General features: G+C 46.5%; 1 protein-coding gene across 1 annotated transcript in view; it reads left to right on the forward strand.

The window, feature by feature from the left end:
• The first annotated feature begins 701 nt into the window (after positions 1 to 701).
• The window catches only part of aacs (acetoacetyl-CoA synthetase), a 26852-nt gene continuing 8475 nt past the window's right edge, over positions 702 to 19078 (forward strand). Inside the window, exons 1-11 of the mRNA XM_076033390.1 lie at positions 702 to 991; positions 1835 to 1938; positions 2992 to 3112; positions 3774 to 3887; positions 6691 to 6788; positions 7299 to 7413; positions 7575 to 7656; positions 7769 to 7922; positions 8809 to 8889; positions 9678 to 9802; positions 17304 to 17368. Coding sequence (XP_075889505.1) covers positions 853 to 991; positions 1835 to 1938; positions 2992 to 3112; positions 3774 to 3887; positions 6691 to 6788; positions 7299 to 7413; positions 7575 to 7656; positions 7769 to 7922; positions 8809 to 8889; positions 9678 to 9802; positions 17304 to 17368 — 1198 coding nt within the window. The 5' untranslated portion in view covers positions 702 to 852. The remainder of the gene's footprint in view (positions 992 to 1834; positions 1939 to 2991; positions 3113 to 3773; positions 3888 to 6690; positions 6789 to 7298; positions 7414 to 7574; positions 7657 to 7768; positions 7923 to 8808; positions 8890 to 9677; positions 9803 to 17303; positions 17369 to 19078) is intronic.

Genomic DNA, 19078 nt, shown 5'->3' on the forward strand with positions numbered 1-19078 from the left:
TGCAACCCCCTGATGACGTTCCCGGACGGGAGGCATTCAATGCGTCTACTGCTGGGCATCACCCGGCGTGTGACCTATAATAACCCATCGTATGTCCTATATATTTGACATTGTTTTCTAAATAAAGACATTTTTATAATAACGACACAACGATGTGGCATTTGCTGGGTACCATTCCTGTCATTGTTGTCAGCGTAGGGGCACTTTTCTGTAACTACTACTACGACTGCTGCTGCTGGCACCCTGTCAACTGAAGGCACTTCGGCTAGAACAAGTCTGTTGGTTAAGTTATTTGTGGTTGTTTCAGGAAAACCCTTTTGAGACCATAAGGACAGAAATGTCATTTTTTTTAGTTGTATATCATCTGTTAGTCTTGCTTTTACGATGGTGACGATAATAAAAGAAGAAAATCACAAACATAAAGTGCCCGCAAAGTCATACTTTAAGTGTTATTTTAAAGTCTGAGCTTTTTCATTAATTAATTAATTAATTAATTAATTAATTTATTTATTAATTTATTAATTTATTAATTAATTTAAAAAAAAAAAAGAAGAAGAAGAAGAAGGGAAAAAAAAAAGGAAACCTGGCCGCACCTTTAAAACCAGTTTTCTCCTGTTCAATTGAGCAACGTTGCGTTCTTGAATCCAGCCTACTTTACGTCACCAGGCGCCGCCTTCTGGGTATCTTCGGCCGTTGCATGCTCGTCTTTGACAGTTGCTAGCTGTCTCTCCCGGTTAGTGGACGAGTCATCCCGGACTAAGTAGCCGCTGATCTAATTCCCCAGGAGCCGTGACCTCCAGGCAACACTGTATCTCCGGCAAGGCCTCCCCCCTTCTGGACTTTGCGATAAACATGTCTAAGGACACGGAGGGAAAGAGCGAGAAAATCATGGACCTGGACGGCAAGGTGCTGTGGTACCCGGACTCCAAGAGGAACACCCGGATGGACACTTTCAGGATGCAGGTCAACGGGGACTACGGACTTAATCTGGGTGAGTAGCAGCAGGGAGGGAGGCGGAGACGGGAGATAATACGTGCAAGAGGTAGGTGAGCTGCAGGGAATATAGGTCGGGAATATCTTGGTTCTGCGAGTGCGTGGTCGACGAGCCGCGGGATGCGGGAACGAGAGAGCGTTGTCGTCCCACTGTCTCGCGCCTCGTTAACTGGATGTTTATGTAACGCTGCGGTCTTTGATTTGCTCCGCCGACGTTCTAACCCGCAGTCGGAGCCGTAGACAGAAAGAGAAGACACCTGCTTTCCAAACATGCTCCGAGGGGGAGGTCGAGTAGCTTGGGTCCTCCGCGTCGGTTGAGAGGGAGAGAGAGTGGGAGACATGAACAGGTGTGATGGCATGGAGGATCATCTCTGCTCATCCTTAAATCGCCAAAAACCAAACAACAAAATAAGCACCCTTCTCTAGCGCGTTTCCCTTTAAACTAAAAACAGGGTTGTTTTTTTTGTCACACTTCCCAATAACTCCATGTGTCAAAACAACGTGGCAACAACACTCATGTTTATGTATGGAATGATGTAATGGAACAATTAGACTCCTGAAGGGTGCAAGTGATGTGTATTTGACATTTTCTCGAAGGTTCTTTGATGTATGTATTTGAAATGTGTCGCTGGCTGCTCCGGGTGTTTGTTGCAGAGATGTTACGTTCTTGCCAGAAAGACGCTTTATTTGCTTGACAGATGATTTTTGCACAGGACACAATCTTTTGTTAGAAATTAATATCCGTCTAACCTCTTCCTGTTATTCAGCATGAGGTCCCACTTTGACATAAGTAATGTTATCGCAGCAGTTATGATAAATTGTCTGACTCTCTGTCTTTCAGCCAACTACAGTGACCTGTACCAGTGGTCGGTTGACAACTACTCAGAGTTCTGGGGGGAGGCATGGCGCTTCTGCGGCATAGTCAGCTCCAAACTCTATGAAGAGGTGAGTCCACTGTTGTCACGGAGGGCACTTTTCAAGGATGCATTCCAGAGGACAGTGAGAACAATCATCAGCATGTTGTCTCCTCTTTTGCAATTTTCAGTTTTGTCATTTTGCTGCAATCAAAAAGTGATTGACGCTGAGTGGCCACTCACATCTGCGGTGGTTTGATTAGAGAACCGGCGGCTCTACTGCCGAGTTGAAACTGGAAGCCTGTTTGGTACTATTCTGTTATTATAATGGTAATCGCAAGGAGTGAACAGGGTGCCGAGGAATTGCTTGAGATGAATATAAAACCATTGAAAACATTCAAAGTCATCTATTCTAACGGATAACCAGGTAAGCGGGTTATATTTCCCCCTGTAAAGGTTCATTTAAAATCTGAAGTGGGAACAAAAGACCTGTCGGTCTCATTATCACAGTCCATAGCTGTCATTCCTCCAAACTGTATTTTATTGTGGCGGCACCATAAAGCGAGCCAACATATTGATTTGGGTTTATTTCCTCATTGTGGCGTCGTTATCTGGTATTGCTCCTCAATTCCAGGACGTACGGTAGTCACTCGGGTAGGTGTGTGCGGTTGTAAAGTGCACCTTCAGGTGCTCTACTGTGACTGTGACACACTCCTTCTGCACACATCAAGATCCTCATCAGGGTGACGACATTGTTTTTATTGTTGTTATCAGTGCCATCTTTTTTGTGCCATTCCATTGTGCCTTTATACTGAGCAGACGGGCACGACCAGTCTACCTGTCGGAAACATGTTCATACAGTGTCATCACACAGTTTCCACGACGTCTCACTTTTATTTGCTTCCCGTCGTCGTCGTCGTCTGGATGGTTTTTCATTCCAAAAATGAGGAACTTCTGGGTTCTGAATCAGGTTATGTTTTCACCAGGAGCTGTTCTGCTCCTAAATGCCTTTCATTCAGCCATGTTGCTATATCACCTGTGTGTGTGTGTGTGTGTGTGTGTGTGTGTGTGTGTGTGTGTGTGTGTGTGTGTGTGTGTGTGTGTGTGTGTGTGTGTGTGTGTGTGTTTTGTGGGTGTGCACCAGGTAGTGGATGTTTCCAAACGGATTTCGGACGTCCCGGAGTGGTTTAAAGGAGCCCGGCTCAACTACGCTGAGAACATGCTCAAACACGGTGACCAGGATAAAGTCGCCCTGTACGCTGCGAGTAAGTCAATAACGCATGATTAATTATGGGATTGGCGGAAAGGTGACGCGCGACTTTCAGTCATAAATCAGACAACCTGTCTGGCAGCCGCGTTTAAATCACAAGAGGTTCAAATGCACAAATACAAGATTGTCCTAATCAAAACCCCACGCTCAGTTTTTTTTTCTTCAGCATTCAAATGACTGAAAGACTGAAATCAGAAAGGGACAGTTTTGGTTTTCCCGTCAGCGTGGAATGTTGGTGCAGGCGAGGGAGAATCAGGTTGAAGCTGCACAGAAGTGGCGCAGGTCAAGACTGCACACGTCACGTTATTGGATTAACTGATCTCCTCCGTCTCTCCGGACTGGAGAACCTCTTTTTATTACCTTATCTCCAGCTCTATAAATAGACTCTAGCTCACCGACATGCCGCCTCCCCCTCTGGAGCATTAGTTTAATTATGAGACGATCGATTGATCGCAGTGTTCACTTTGTCTCTTGGCAACTCCGCCATCCTTCCAGAAAAATATTTGCCAATGCACAAATCTTTGATGTCAAAACAACGTCTGGTGTCCTTTGCTGTCACAGCTCTTCTTCTTCTTCTTCTTCTTCTTCTTCCTCTTCTTCTTCTTCTTCCTCTTCTTCTTTTCTTAATCTCTCTATTTTGTCAATCCAACCACCAGCGGAGGCCAACGATGAGATTGTGAAGGTGACCTACGGGGAGCTGAGGCGCGATGTGGCGTTGTTTGCTGCAGCCATGAGGAAGATGGGCGTCCAGACCGGTGACAGGGTCGTAGGTGAGTTGCATATCTGATTTATTTAATCCTCTTTGGCTCACTGAAGGTGGGGAAAAAAAGTGCTTAATGTTTGCATCACCTGAAATAAATAAGTTTGCGTCACACTTGTTGATCAGTGAGCCTGTTTCTCCCCAATAATCCAATAAATTGTCTCCTCTTGTGTGCCTGGATATTATTCAAAGCTTATTGCAGCATGAGGAGGCATGAGCTATTTTTGCATTAGCCATTAGCCTGTGTGTGTGTGTGTGTGTGTGTGTGTGTGTGTGTGTGTTTGTGTGTGTGTGTGCGTGCGTGCACTGGTGAGACATTGCTGGTTGTCTTGGCAGAGGTCAGAGCTCTTTCTCAAAGACACACTTCACTTCTTATATTTGCACAGGCTCCACTGCCTCGGTGGAAACACCTCTCTGTGTGGCACATTCATTATCGGTTATTCTGCACGAGCCTCCCCAACACTGAGCGTCACTGTTGCAGGAAAGCGAGCGGCTTTGCCGATTCCCCCCCCCCCCCCCCCGCAGTTTGAGTTGGTTGAATTAGAAGCAGTCAAAAAAAACACACAGTGGAAGTGCTACTCTTCCCAGATTGTCCTGTGTGTGTGTGTGTGTGTGTGTGTGTGTGTGTGTGTGTGTGTGTGTGTGTGTGTGTGTGTGTGTGTGTGTGTGTGTGTGTGTGTGCGTGTGTGTGTGTGTGCGTGCATGATAATATGTTCTTAGAGGAGATGGACGTTGTGGTAAGAAAATCCATTAACTAGATGACTTGAGCTCTGTGGGAATCTCATTAGAGAGACGGGGGCGGGGCGTCTTCCTCTTGCGGCCGCTCCCACTTCCTGTCCGCTTCTTTTCACACATATGTGAATGCCGATTTGTTTGCGTCTTTGAACGTGAGCTCAGTCCTCCGTGTTGGATTTCCCTTGTCTGCTGGTTGTCGAACTGAAATGTCCTGTCACAGTGCGCAGTCCAGGAGATGTATTGGCACTCAGCTAGTGGTAACGACCAGGAGCCGACGACGTACACACTTTTCAATTTTAGCTACTCTTCCGTCTGTCATGACACCGTGAACAAGCAGAAGAAGGTGGACGAGGTATCCAGGTTTTTGCTTGAGCCGCGGTAGGAAAACCGAGGGTTAGTGAAAGACGCTGCAATCTAAAATGCAACCACTTGATGTTGCTGTGTCCTCTCAAAATCTCCAAATATTACACACTTGCACTTCAGCGGAGGGATCAGGTGGTCCTCAAATCAAGCCCCGTGCTGCCGTCCAGCTGTTTTGCATACTGATCCTCTGCCGGTTCTGCAGGGCAGACTGCGGAACCTTCTACCCTGCACTCCCTGCAGGAGATGCTGCAGGATCTTTGGGAACTTTGTCCCTCCGGGGTCCTGCCTGGCTCAGAGCCTTGGACAGAGCCTTGGACACTGTGTTTGCCATTGCCACACAGGGAGGCCGCGGCTGACTGGCATGGGAGGCAATACCGGCATGTTTCATGAGGATGCAGATGATGTCATGTGGCAAGACAGGGTGGACCGGGGTCGCTTATCAGCTCCTGATAATATGTGACTGTGACTTGTACAATTTATGACCCTGGTGATTGATGAAATCGAAGACTGGATGTGTGTGTGCGTGTGTGTGTGTGTGTGTGTGTGTGTGCACGTGTGTGTGTGCACGTGTGTGTGTGTGCACATTGTCTGGTTCAGGGTCTGGAGTTCACAGAGATATAACACAATCTTTTTTATTTAAAGGATAAAAGTTTATTTTAAGCTGAACTGAAGGAGATAGTGTACTATTTTTTTGGTTGGTTTGAACTTGAAAGTTTCCTCCTTTCATGTATTTGCAGTAGAACAGCTTTAGACACACCTGAGTGAAAGCAAGTCAGTATTTGATTGAAAAGAGCACATTGGTGAAGAGCGGCTGGCAGTAGACAGCACGGGAATATTCAGAGCAGAACAAGTAGAGTACGAGTACCTGCATTTCAGGACTCACCAGTACTGATACGGACTTCTTAACAAGGCCATTTCACATTATAGATCCACTTTATTTTTTATTTTTTTTCATTGTTCCACAGATGTTATTTATTATTAGAGCAACTTTCCTGAGCGTGTTTTTTCTACAACATGTGTGAGACTGTTACAAGTTTCACCACTGTACAAACACAAATGTAACAGAAAATTGTCATATGCGTGCCCATACAACTATCGGTGTCGTGGTATTGGCACCTATTTTATTAAGCACGGACAGAGTACTCCACGCTGGTATCGGTACCGATACCCGATTGTAAATCATCCAGCGAGTTAAGGGACGCGGCGACAGCGCGGGGAGATTTAAGGGCCTCTCTTTTTTCTTTTTTCTTTTACTACAGCCACCTTGAATGAACATGTGAATTCATTATCGTGCTTTGTCCTTTTTTTATTTCTTGTGGTCGCTCACCTCAATATCGCCGCCCGTCTGGTTGTCCGAGACGTCGCACTAACGGTGATTTGCGGCATCCTTGAGCACCTCCCACCGCATTGATCAGGAAGTCCATCACGGCAGCGGCGCTCGTTAAGAGTGAAATATGTTTCCGACTCGCCGCTCGTCACGACTCTCTCTTCCTCTCTCTCCTCTCACCGTGGCACAAAGTCTTTGTCTCGCCCCTCTTCCACTCATTAAACACAGAGTTGAGTGACTGTGTTTCTTGTGTAGAGTCATTGACATCTCCTCACAAGCTGGCCTTTCACCAGGTGAGCAATGAGCACTGACATCGGAACATCTTTCCTCTTCTTCTTCTTCTTCTCCTTCTTCTTCTTCTTCTTCTTCTTCTTCTTCTGCACTTTAGGCTACATCCCGAATGGCGTCTACGCGGTGGAGGCCATGTTGGCGGCCGCCAGCATCGGAGCCATTTGGAGTTCGACGTCTGTCGACTTTGGTGTCAATGTAAGGGCCGCGCCGACTCTTCCCCAGTATTCCCTCAGTCAAGCACAGAAGCGTAGGAGATTAGGAGCATTACGTAGTTAAAATGAGATTGAATTATAGATTGAAAATGTTGACGAGCCATTGAAATGTGAAGTTAATTCCGTCTTCAGAACAAACTTCATTTAATCAGTGAACTGTGTCTCACTCGCCACTTCTATCCCTGGCGTTGTGCTGCCCCCTCAGGCAAACCCATCTAACTACACTTGAAATCAGAAGGGGGGGGGGGGTGTTGGTACTTGAGCAGAATTTTAATCCAGCTCACTTTCTCAGCAATGGCGTCAGTTAATTTTCAAAGGTCAAACGACTGCCTGTGCAGGTGACCGCCACCTGTCACTCTTCCCTTGCTTTCTCTGCTGCCTTCTTGCAGTTTGCTTCAGTGTTGGCTGAGGAAGACAACATTGTGAAATGCTGATCTTTTTGTACCACTTGCCTGGTCTTGAAGCTCCTCTCTGCTGCTGTGCTTGCTTGCAGGGTGTTCTCGACAGGTTCTCTCAGATTCAGCCCAAGCTGATCTTCTCCGTTGCTGCGGTGGTTTACAACGGGAAAACACACGACCACATGGAGAAGCTCATCAGCGTCGTCAAAGGTCGGCAGCGCCCACAATGTTGTCTGGCTTTTTTTTTTTAACGTTTTCAGCAAAGGCGATTTATGAAACTGTAAACCTATTAGATTATAAAGTTTTTTTTTTTTTTAATGTAACGTTGACAGAAAAACAAATGCAGCTTTCTCTTCCTCTTTTCTGCGCAGGCCTTCCGGACCTGAAGAAAGTGGTGGTTATTCCTTACGCTCGCTCCAAGCAGGACACTGACCTCTCCAAGATCCCCAACAGGTGCGTCGTGACAATGCAAAACGCCCAAGTGCACTGGCTGAAACCCATACTGACGGTGAAGCCGGTGTTCTGCGCTGACTTCCTCACCGACAACCGTCTTCTACCTTCTCAGCATGTTTATCGACGACTTCCTGGCTTCCGGCCGCAACGAGTTGCATCAGCTGCCCCAGCTGGAGTTCGAGCAGCTTCCGTTCAGCCATCCGCTGTTCATCATGTATTCCTCTGGCACCACGGGCGCTCCGAAATGCATGGTCCACTCTGCTGGGGTGAGGAACGCGGGGCGGCTTCCTCGCCGTGCGCGATATGAAGTGAACTGGACCTTTCAACTCGAGCTTCACGTCAACCTGCCGCCCTTTTTTCCTTTTACTTTCCAAAGACAAAACTCGAAACACAGAGACTCGCACGAGTTGCGTCATCCATTAGTTCAGTGCTGTGTTCCAAGCTCTGCCACTAGATGGCAGCAAGGCTCCACCCGTAGCGATTAGCCCTCAAAAAGTAGATGGATGGGGACACTTTTGAAAGCAGGAATAATGAAAGTGGATCAACACGCTGGAACTAACGTGTTCTCTCCCTCACGCACAGATTCTGCTCTTTTCCGTTCCCCCCTTCACTCAACCAGTGGCTTAGTTCACACCTTTATGTTTTCAGTTGAATGTTAAAGAGTTCAGTGACCCCGGCCTACTTTTTGTTTTCCTTTAATGTGTTTAACCTCTCGGCAGTGCGAGGAAAGTGTTGCTGAAAACACTGGTATTGAAACACTGGCCGCTCTTTCAGCGCCACCAATTAGTCGCAGCACCGCTGCGTTTTCCGCCTCACTCCGGCTCCGTTAGCATGCCGTTCACACAAGGAAGCCGCGCGCCAAGAGACGGCGTTAAGTTTAAGCCTGCTGGATCTCACATGCAAATACAGAAAAAAACTTGTTTGTGCGAGCAGAAATGACAACAGTGAATTAAAAGCTACTGCTGTGGAATAATAATCAAACAAATCAGGCAAGAGTTTGGGGAGCAAAAAAAAATGATTTGGGTGTTTCGCTGCTTAGGACATTTTTTTTTGTCCATTGCATCTTTGAGCATTTGGGTTTGGAGCAAAGTGAATTGAAGTGTGCAGAACAAACCTGAAAATGCACCTTCCTCTGCCTCCTGTGCGCTGCAGGGGACGCTCATTCAGCACTTGAAGGAGCACGTTCTCCACGGCAACATGACCAGCAGCGACGTCATCTTCTACTACACAACGGTAAGACATGAGGCGTGCGGTCCCCTTCGCTGCTCCTCACTGGGCAGCACAGCCAGAGTGTTTCGGGGATCGAACTGGGGAGGGAGGGAGGGCATCCTTGTTATATATATGTATATATTTATAACAAAAAAAGAAGTCATGTTTAAACACAAGCTGAAGATAATGAGCGGCATTGTTCACTGAAGGTCAGCGCTGTGCATAATTTCCAGCTCGTCCTCAAAGACTCCCTCTGATGGTGATCCACAGAGATACAGCATTTTACGCTGATTGAATTCAAGTGTGAACAGTGATAAATGTCAATTTTGCCAAATATTATTGTTAATATTATTATTGACGTGGAATAAAAAAAAAAGTGTTTTTGTAGGATAAACAGCTAGGTGATTTACAAACTAAAACTAGATTTGCGGCCCTGCGATGAAGTGGCCACTTTGTCCAGGGTGTCACCCTGCCTTCGCCCTAAGACAGCTGGGAGAGGCTCCAGCAGAGCCCCAGGACCCTGATTAGGAATAAGCGGGTGTAGAAGATGGATGAATGAATGAACTAGATTTGCGAAGGCTCACACACAAACATCTGAGAAGTTAAGACATGTTGTTGTTTTCTTCTAATTCAGTTAAATTCAGTACAAGAAAAAAGGAACGACGCATTCTATGGACACATGACTTTACATGCATTTTTCATTTCCCTTTCATTTTAGTCATGTTAGTGATTAAAAGGGCTGTTTGCACCAGATAAAGTAGTGTGTGTGTGTGTGTGTGTGTGTGTGCCTGTGCCTGTGCGTCCATCCGTAGACCGGCTGGATGATGTGGAACTGGCTCGTGTCGGCCTTGGCCGTGGGAGCCTCGGTGGTTCTGTACGATGGTTCTCCACTGATGCCGACGCCCAATGTTATGTGGGACCTGACGGACCAGCTGGGGTGAGTTGCCAAATACTAACACACACACACACACACAAACACACACACACACACACACACACACTGCCTGACAAAGGGGCTGCAACGATGCTGCCAAATAGCCTCGTCGATCCTTAGCGCACGTCACACACAGTTTCCTTTTTTCCATTACCATCCCCTCATTAGCAAATGAAAGATTTCTTGCTGTCCAACCTCAAACTCAAACACAGTGTGTAGGACAGATGTAAGAACAGGGGAACGTTCTTCTCTTTAAGACCAGAGCTTGACCTTAAAGTGAGGAGAGCAGACACAAATGAATGTAGAGCAGAAGCTTGTGGGTAAAATACAGCAGCAGAAGCTGTGGGCAACGTCCCGACACACGCACGCACGCACGCACGCACACACACACACACACACACACACACACACACACACACACACACACACACACACACACACACACTGAAATGTTAAATTTGGACCACAGAATCTGGCAGTGGCTTAATTGTTAACTTGCGCACAGGGGCAGAGGCCATGAATAAAGATTTATGCTGATATCGTTGTGCAAGGCTAAGGAAGGCACTGTGCAACTGATGGTGTAATAAAGGCTTATTATTTCAATTACTTATTGATTAGTCTTTGTTTAAACGGGCTGGGAAGTAGGCGACAGGACGGTTTTGTCAACAGTCTTGCAAACAAAGGGGAGGAAGCTTCAGTCCTGTTTCCACGCCCTCATTTTTGAAGGAGAACCGCCAGTTGAGGATGAAGAGAGCACATTGCTTCAAGTCTCATGGAAACCTGCTGTAGGGCCCTTCGTGTGTGTGAAGACTCTAAACTCCGGCGGGGGGAAACTTCCTCCCTTCTTCTCGTAGCACAAGTGAAGTTTCACATTTAGACGGTTAATAATAGCTTGATTCATTACTGAGAGGAAATATTGCACCCACACACGAGCACGCTGCGTGCGCTTCACCATCCCTCCCTCCTGGCGAGAAGAGGCGCCGCTTCAGTGCGCCGGTGCTTTGGTCTCGGCAGTCAGTGCTGGGAATGGGCCCTCTGTGACGACACGGAGGGGCACCACCACCACCGACCCCGCTCCCGCAGTTTGCCACAAACCCCTGAAACGGCGCACTCTGACAGGCGGTGTAAGCAAAACCAGTAAAGGGTGAGCTCTTTCTCTTCCTCCCGGCGCTCTGGAGATGCATCGCTGTCAGAAAACCACAGTGAAGTCAATTTTCCCAATGCCCGCCATGGAAATGGTAGCGCATCCCATCACCGATGGAATGGTGGTTAAGAAGTAGTGTGTTTTGGGGAAGGGAAGCGAAACAAAATGTGCTCTCGAATGATAAAAGTAGAGACTGATGAAAGCAAATCAATCAGTAGCAGCTGTGACGCGGGGGAAAATTGAACCAAAACCAGAAGAGTCTCGTGATGCGGTTCCCGCAAGTGCAACTCGTGTTTTCTGCTGTGGGACTGAATTACAGTCGACTGTAAATATCTTCTTTTTTTTTTTTTATGACCGACGGGAACATTTTCATTGTGCCCAGACAGAACTGATTTAAAAACTTTGAATCTGTCTGTTTTTGATCAGCGGGAAAAAGAACAGCCGAGTCTTTCTCTCGCAGCTGAACGGCGGCCCGAGACGAATCTGCTGCCCCGCCGGCTCTGAAAATGTTCGAAACCTCCGAGACTCGGACGGGAAGTTGGGGGGGAAATGAACGTCTTGCGCCGGGGACCAGTGTTTTGGTTAACTAAAGCGATGACGTCAGTCTTTTAGGGAGTCCCAAAAGTCAAAATTCTCCTCTTATTAGCTGCATAAAGGCTGTGAACAAAGTGCGAGCAGGTGTGACGGACGGACAGACAGACAGACGGACGGGCGGAAGCTTCTAAAACTAGGCGGAGAAGATTTCTGGACCATTTAAAAGCTGATGTTGCCGCCTCAGACACATTTTTTTTTTTCCACAACCCACCTCCTCGCAGGAGAATCCCCTCGGGGACGGGCTGACAGGAAACGTTTCACAGCCCTCATCTTCTGGATTGAGTTTGAATATTTTAATTGGGGCGAAATCCTGTCAAACCTTTGGAGGTTTTTTTTTTTTTTTTTTTTTTTTAAGCTACGGAATCGTTATAAGGTATTTCCTATTAAATTCTTCCACCCTGCCTAGCTGTACAACCCCTTTCTCGAATGTTTTTGGTAAAGTGACATTATCAATTACGTGAGAGGAAATGGAAATGGGGAAATTGTGCTTTTGAAGTTTTTGGGTGGAGAAGGAAAAGGTGGGGGAAAAGTGAGCCACATCAAAGAGAATCTTGGTTGATCTTCCCTTTGAATTTGTTTTTCGATATTTTCTCATCTGTGAGCATCCGCACATCAGAGAGCGTTTAGAAGAAGCGAGCCGGCAGAAGTTGCTCATTTAGAATGACATTTAAGCAATTACCTGGTTAAACAACGCGAGTGCGAATTAAATTCCGAGGCCCCGACTGCAGCGTTGATCGCTGCGCTTTGATGGGGTTTGGCGGCGCAAATTAGCGACGTCGGCAATCCATCGATGAATTGCCATTGAGAATTTACCCCATTAAATTAAACAATTAGCAATTAATTGAAAATCCTGCGGTTCTCCTGTGGCGGGTCAACGGCGGTTTAATCGTAATGTCTCGCTAGCCCACACGGGGGCGCTGTTGCCTATGAGCCAAATGTCCTGAACGTAAACGGACTTGGATCATGAAGGTGTTTTCTTTCCAATTGCTTTTCGTTCTAATTTGCACATATATAATTATCAGTCAATATAAGTTGATAAATCAGCCTGTCAACTCTAAATGAATACATTATATATCTTCATATATATCGTTCAAATATCTTTTTTTTTTTGATATATATAGTCCATAAAGTTTAAACGGCCTATTGCGTTTTACATTTGATAGTGTGAGTTTTTAATTTATTCATTTATTTTTAGGGGGCAGGAGATTGCGTGCAATTGAAAATAAATGTGTGTGTTTTTTGCAAGATGATGTCATGTATTAAAAAAAAAACCCACAGAAAATAATAGTTAACTTCAGAAAACGGCAGCAAATCACATCCCAAGTGTTAATATTAAATGTTAATGTCAGCAAGACTAAACACATTAATAGCACCTGCTGCTCTTTTATCCAGTCGCACTGACGAATCAAATGGAACACAAATCTACCAGTTGGTCATAGAGGAGCCCTTTTTGAAACTTTTTTTTTTCTTTTTTTTTCTACCACTTATGGAAATGTTCTCTGTGGCCAGCGCCAAGCAAGATTCTCGCCTACTTTTTTTTTTTTTTTTTTTTCACTGTTTTTGGAACGCGTTTGCTGTGCGATGCCAGTTCAGTCACATTTTTAGACAAACCCTTTACTTCAAGCTGTGCCACGTGGCCGCCACCAGGAGGCTCCTCGGTCTGTTGCGGCACCTTACGTGGTTTCTAGACGGACGATCTAGGCAACGCAACACTTTGGTGTTGCTTGTTTTGCACATCTACTAGAATGTCTGCCTTCCGGTTGGGAGTGCAGTGCAATAAAGGGAAGAGGAAAGCGCTATTGAGGAAAATATTTTGAAGATTATTTTGTTGTTTTTTCCCACCTCTTCTCCTCTGCAAACCTGCGAGTTGTCAAACAGTCCTGAAACTCTCTTCCGCCGCCTGTGCTCGTCCAGGGTGGCGCACCAGGGCCGAGTCTGGGACTCTTCAGAGAGCCGCCGGCCAGTCGTCACTCCGCCCGGTGAACATCGAGACGCGGTAACGCGCTGGCGTTCGATTGGCTCGGAGTGTCTCTCCGTGGCTCGGCGGCAGCCGCGCGTCTCCCTGGAAACAGTCCAGCCGGTACATCGACCCAGTCGGCCCCCCCCTCCGAAACGCACAACCCCGCCTGCGCGTCCTCCGCCCTCCATCCTAAGCACCCAATTAGAGGGTAAAGCTGGACACCTGCCTCCAATCAGACCAGAGCCGCCGTTTCATTTCTTTGTGTCTTTATTGTATTTCTTTCCAACGGTGGCCAGCGGTGGCTGGATATGTGCAGGGGGGGGGGGGGGGCGGGGGGCGCGGGGGGGGGGGGGGGGGGGGATGATGGCCGAAATTGAGAATTGACCGTCCGTGAGTGCACGACAAATTGGCCTCCGCCCTTTTTTTTTTTTTTTTGCATCAAATTCATCCACGTTATCTGCTGTGTGCAGTGGCTGCAGGTGAACACCGGGGACACTAATGTCACATTCTGTGCACGCTCGGCCTGCGAGCGAGCGCACAGCTTGTGCTGCTCCCCAAATAGCCGTGTGCGCACACCGTCTCGGTCCAAGTGCGTCCAAGTCTTATTATTTATAATTGAGCAGGATTTTATGTTTTTCTTTTAAAGAACAATTTCCTTCTAGTTTGTGTTTTTCACCCCCTGCTGTCGTGTTCTTGATGACTGCAGGGAAAAAAATGCAGTCACGTACAAAAAATGTTGACAAAGTCAAAGACTTACGAAAAGGCAACAGCCTATTTTAAAAAGGAGCAGATTTCTTCTGATTTTATTTCATGTCTTCTTTGGATGAAAGACTCTTGCATTCAGAGAGACACTTCCACAAGCTGGACTGTGTTCAGATGTCGACGTCGATGGGTTTTCATTCTGGTCCCAGACAAGTAGAACCTTGTTAATGCGCTCGGAGACGGAAAGTTTCAATCGGATGTGTTTTTAAATTATAGCTACACAAAGACACAAATCATCTGGCGTATTATGTTTGGACGGAGGAGAAGACGAGAGAGTGTATATATTTTTTTATTTTTTTATTTTTTTTTACAAGTAATCAAAGAGAAAAGTATCACAATCATTCTTGACAGCAAACAACATTGAAGTGCAGATCCAAACAAGAAATGGAGGACCTCCATCCTCCTCCAAGTGGGCTTTTGCAGGAGGAGATTTTACGAGAATTACAGCAAATGTGCTTCGCAGCGTTGAGTGCAAACACCTGCAAATCCCAATTGCACTTTGTCCAAATTCTAGAAATATCGCTTGCCATTTGGAGAAAACCTGCAATGGAAATGCATGTACGGATGCTAACAGGGAGTGAGAACACTCTCTGTTGTCCGTTTGCCGAGACGGACGAAGTGGAGTTTTACACCTGAAGTCATGGCCGCGCTGCTGTCACGCTAGCTGAAATTAATCAGGCATTTCTGACGTTTTGCTGCCGACGCCGTCAAACACCTCATTCCGTTTTGGTATATGACTTCATGGAACCCTTGACCTCTGACCTTATGCACACGGGCACGCACCCGAGCCATTAGCAGCCTCTGATTGATTTTTTTTTTTTTTTTATCTATTTGGAGTGACAGACAATCTTATTTGATTGAAAAAAAGAAAAATAAAAGTCAGGAGGACACTCGCTCGCAGGCGGCCACACCCACTGACATGACATGAAGTAAAAAAAAAGTGACAGAAAAACTGGAAAAAAGGGAGCGATGTGGCACACAAAGGTGGCCGTCCTGTCAGTCGTTGCCCGCGACCTGTTGTCCAGCCGTCACTTTGACTTCCACTCATTCGCACACCTTTTCAAAGTCATTTCATTCCGGGGCTGCTTGCGCGCAAACATCCTGTCAATACGTCGTCCGCCGAGCTCTTTCCCATTTCCCCCCCGTCGGGAGGGAAGGCGTTTATTTTCTCCTCCAGATTGGCCGCCGGCGTTCTTTGTATTTGTGCAGTTTAAAAGTCAATTCCATCCCCTCTTCAATCTTTCATTTTATTTTATTTTTTCCTTTTTACATTTTCTTTTTTCTTCCCCTGAAGGGTCGTTGCTTTGTTTCAGCATCACCTCGTTTTTACATTCACCCTGTCTCACACACACACACACACATGCACACACACACACACACACACACACACACACACACACACACACTCCTCCCTCCCCCCACTGGGAATGGAATGACCTGGCTACTGAGCGGCTCCACCGGAGCAGATGGGATTAAGGGCAAAGGGTGTTGAGCAGCGTTTGTCCTTTTTTTTTTTCATATTAGAAAACATTTCAGCAGTTCGGCATACAGATGTTGGAAATTATGCCTCGTCACGCTCAGACTGAGGTCAATAAACGACCAGAGTGCTTTAATTGTTGGAGCTGATTGCCGCTCTGCGCCGCTCCGCTCCCTATTTCTGAATGGAAGATTAACCTTTTTCTTTTTCTTAGATTTAAGAAGAAATCGAGTAAGCTATTTTTTTTTGTTGTAAAACTTAAAATCCTGTCAAACTTCTTAGAAATTTTCCATCACCACTTCCCCTGAACTGGAAGTTTTCTGGGGTCTCTCTCGGCCTCGGGTTCAGGGCAGACTTACACCCTGGACAAGTAACCAGTTCATTACCAAAAAAAAAACAAGACATTCTTGGTGTTTGTTTATTGGAACCCTCCATCTATTCTTCTGCTGGTTTAGTTTCTTCTTCTCGCCGTGTAGCGCTGTCCTTTTAGCCTCTTTGGACCTCTTCAAGTCGCTTGATGAAAAGGCAGCACCGGTGTTTTCCGTTCTCTCTTTGGGAAGGGAGGCGAGCGCCTGAAGAGAACCCAGGCAGACTCTGGGTAGAACGTGCAGGCTCCAGGCCGAGGGGGCCCCAGGGGTCGGAATGGAACCCGAGACCTTCCTGCGCAGCACAGCACCAGCACCTTGTTTTTGCAGGGACCGCGTTGTGCCGATGCAAAATGAACTTTGCCAAATGCGCTCGCTGCTTCCCGCGCTTGTGATGCACAACGTCTGCTAATTCTGTTCCCATTGTTTCCAGTTCCTGCTGTCACAGTGCAATACAGAGTGACAGAGTGGGCCCGCGTCTGTGTAGGTGTCTGAACGACTGTCAGCGATGGCACTGACGCAAATTCACCCCCCGAAATAACAGGCAGCGTCTGACATTTACAGACTTTTTCTGTATTGTTGAGAGGCCGATCCACAGCGTCGCCAGCTTTTAATCGAGCGACATCGCACTCCAGAGAGTGCTGTTGCTCGGAATGCCCTCGCTGGTGCGATGCCGTCACCGTCAGGAGGCCATTTGAGTGTGATGTGGCTCCTATATGGCAGAGCTGCTCAGGCCCAGATGGCATTAAGTGGGGAAAAAAAACAAAATACGATTTGTTTATTTAATCATTTTTATATTTTTGTTGCCTCTGCTAACACAATAGACTCTCCTGGGGATTTTCTGGACTTCAGATTTTTTTTTTTTTTTTTTTTTTTTTTTTAATTGAAACCGTGTTTCAGATATTTTTGTAGATTGTTTTTTGTTTTGTAGATTGTTTTTTGTGCTCAATGTGATTTTTTTTTTTTTTTTTGCAATACCACTGGTGGCCACTGGGTGAAATAAATCAGTGTAGGCTATCCACTTTATACGATCCATCCATGAATAGAACGCCTAAGGTGGAGTCATATATAAAGTTTGCTTTTTTTTTTGCTGTATATCTCACGTCCATTCAAAACTCCTGGTCATGATGAACGTACATACCCCCCACCCCCCAAACCCCTTAAAGCCGTTTTTTTCACTTTTGTCGCTTTCCTTCCTTCAGAATCACCATCTTCGGCACGGGGGCCAAGTGGCTGGCGGTGTTGCAGGAGAGGAACCTGGAACCTGGTGAGTTTTTTTTTTTTTTTTTTTTTGCGTGTCATAAAAAAAAACACCCACGCCAGCACACGGTGACGCACATGGGCGCACACAAATAACAAACGTCCCCGGACAGATGAGCCGTGAAGAATACGAGCAGACGTAAACGCAAACGATGATCAGCGTCAGTTGTCGTCGGCAGCCCGAGAGCGCGCAAAGCGACAGTTTGCTCTCCTGCTATGCTGCCGCATGACACGGAATCAAGTCAAGTGCTTTATTAATGTCCCGAGAGGACAATTTGACGTACAGCAGGCGGTGGTTTGAGGTGTGAAACATACAAACGGTAGAGACGAAACAAACCGCACCATACATGGACAGCATGGCCTGACTGAGCACACCGGTTTAAAAACACGCCAAGGATCAGGCAGAAATACACTGCACCTGTAGGAATAATGTACTAAATAATAATAATAATAAATTATATTAATGATAAAATCAATTCAAAAAAAAAAACTGAACAGACAGGAAGCAACAGTGTTGCGACGTGCGTCACGGATAGCAGCGGCTAATTGCTGGTAGTGTCACGGCTCTCTCGAGAGCGAACCAGGTCGCCACACATAATCAGAGTTGTGCAGCAGCTTATTAGCGCTGCTGCCAACCTTCATAATGTGTTGCACCCCCCCCTGCTTCCCTCCCTGCCCCTCCTCCCCCCCTGCTGGCTGCTGGGCCAGAAACGTTTTAGCTATCGATTGCCCCCCCCCAAAAAAAAAAAGTTTGTTTGAAATCACCCACTCGGTCCCTACTTCTTTTATAAGGAGTTGCATGTAGCCAACGATACGGTGCACTCATTAGTCAACTGAAAAAACAAAATAAAACACTCTTTGTGCCGTTAATGACATCATGGTGGTTAAAACGTCCCGTCGGCAGCTGGTAATATAAACACTTATCTGGGGATTTTCTAGCCTTTATGTATATACTTTTTTATTTTATTATTTATTTATTTATTTTTTTTTTTAGAAAGATTTAATGTCCATGATTTTAAAAAAAATCTTCAATGGAAAGATTTATTACAGACCACGTTTCCGGTCGCAGCCACTTTCCAGGTGTTTATTTTTGTATTGGGGTCAATGGGAGAATGCTTTTTTTTCGGGGCATATGGTGGCTTTTTGGCTGCAGTACCTGGAGTGGCCACTGAGAAATATCATCTTGTCAGTCTGTCATCCACGGCTCTCACGATATGCTATTCTGATCCACGTGGGTCTGACATTGAGTGGACTATATAGCGAAGTTAACACCAACTGGATGAACAGGAAGCTGCTACCCGAAGCTGGGGGGGGGGGGGGGGGGGTGTGCTCCTCTACTGGCTGTCCCCAGCAGCGAGGCGCCTTTCCCAGGCCTGACATTTGGACCAGACACCTGGAGGCGGCACGGGGGGGTGAGCAAGAGCCACCGCTGTGCACACGAGTGTGTGCGTGCATACGTATACCAGGCAGGCTGGTGTGCTCCTGTGTTGTTGTTTTTTGTTTGTTGTTGTTGTTGTTGTTGATTAGGTTGATGGGTCTCGAGCTGGAAGCTCATTAATTTGCAGGGTGTTATTGGCCTGTGGATTGAGGCCGTTTGTGTGTGACAGTGTGGACCTTTAGGGAGGACGACCAAAAGGTTGTGTGTGTGTGTGTGTGTGTGTGTGTGTGTGTGTGTGTGTGCGCGTGTGTGTGCACTTTTTTTTTTGCCCCCCCCCCC

Source organism: Nelusetta ayraudi, unplaced genomic scaffold (assembly GCF_046127955.1).
Source record: "Nelusetta ayraudi isolate G7.1 ecotype Tasmania unplaced genomic scaffold, CSIRO-AGI_Nayr_v1 ptg000041l, whole genome shotgun sequence".
Lineage (NCBI taxonomy): Eukaryota > Metazoa > Chordata > Actinopteri > Tetraodontiformes > Monacanthidae > Nelusetta > Nelusetta ayraudi.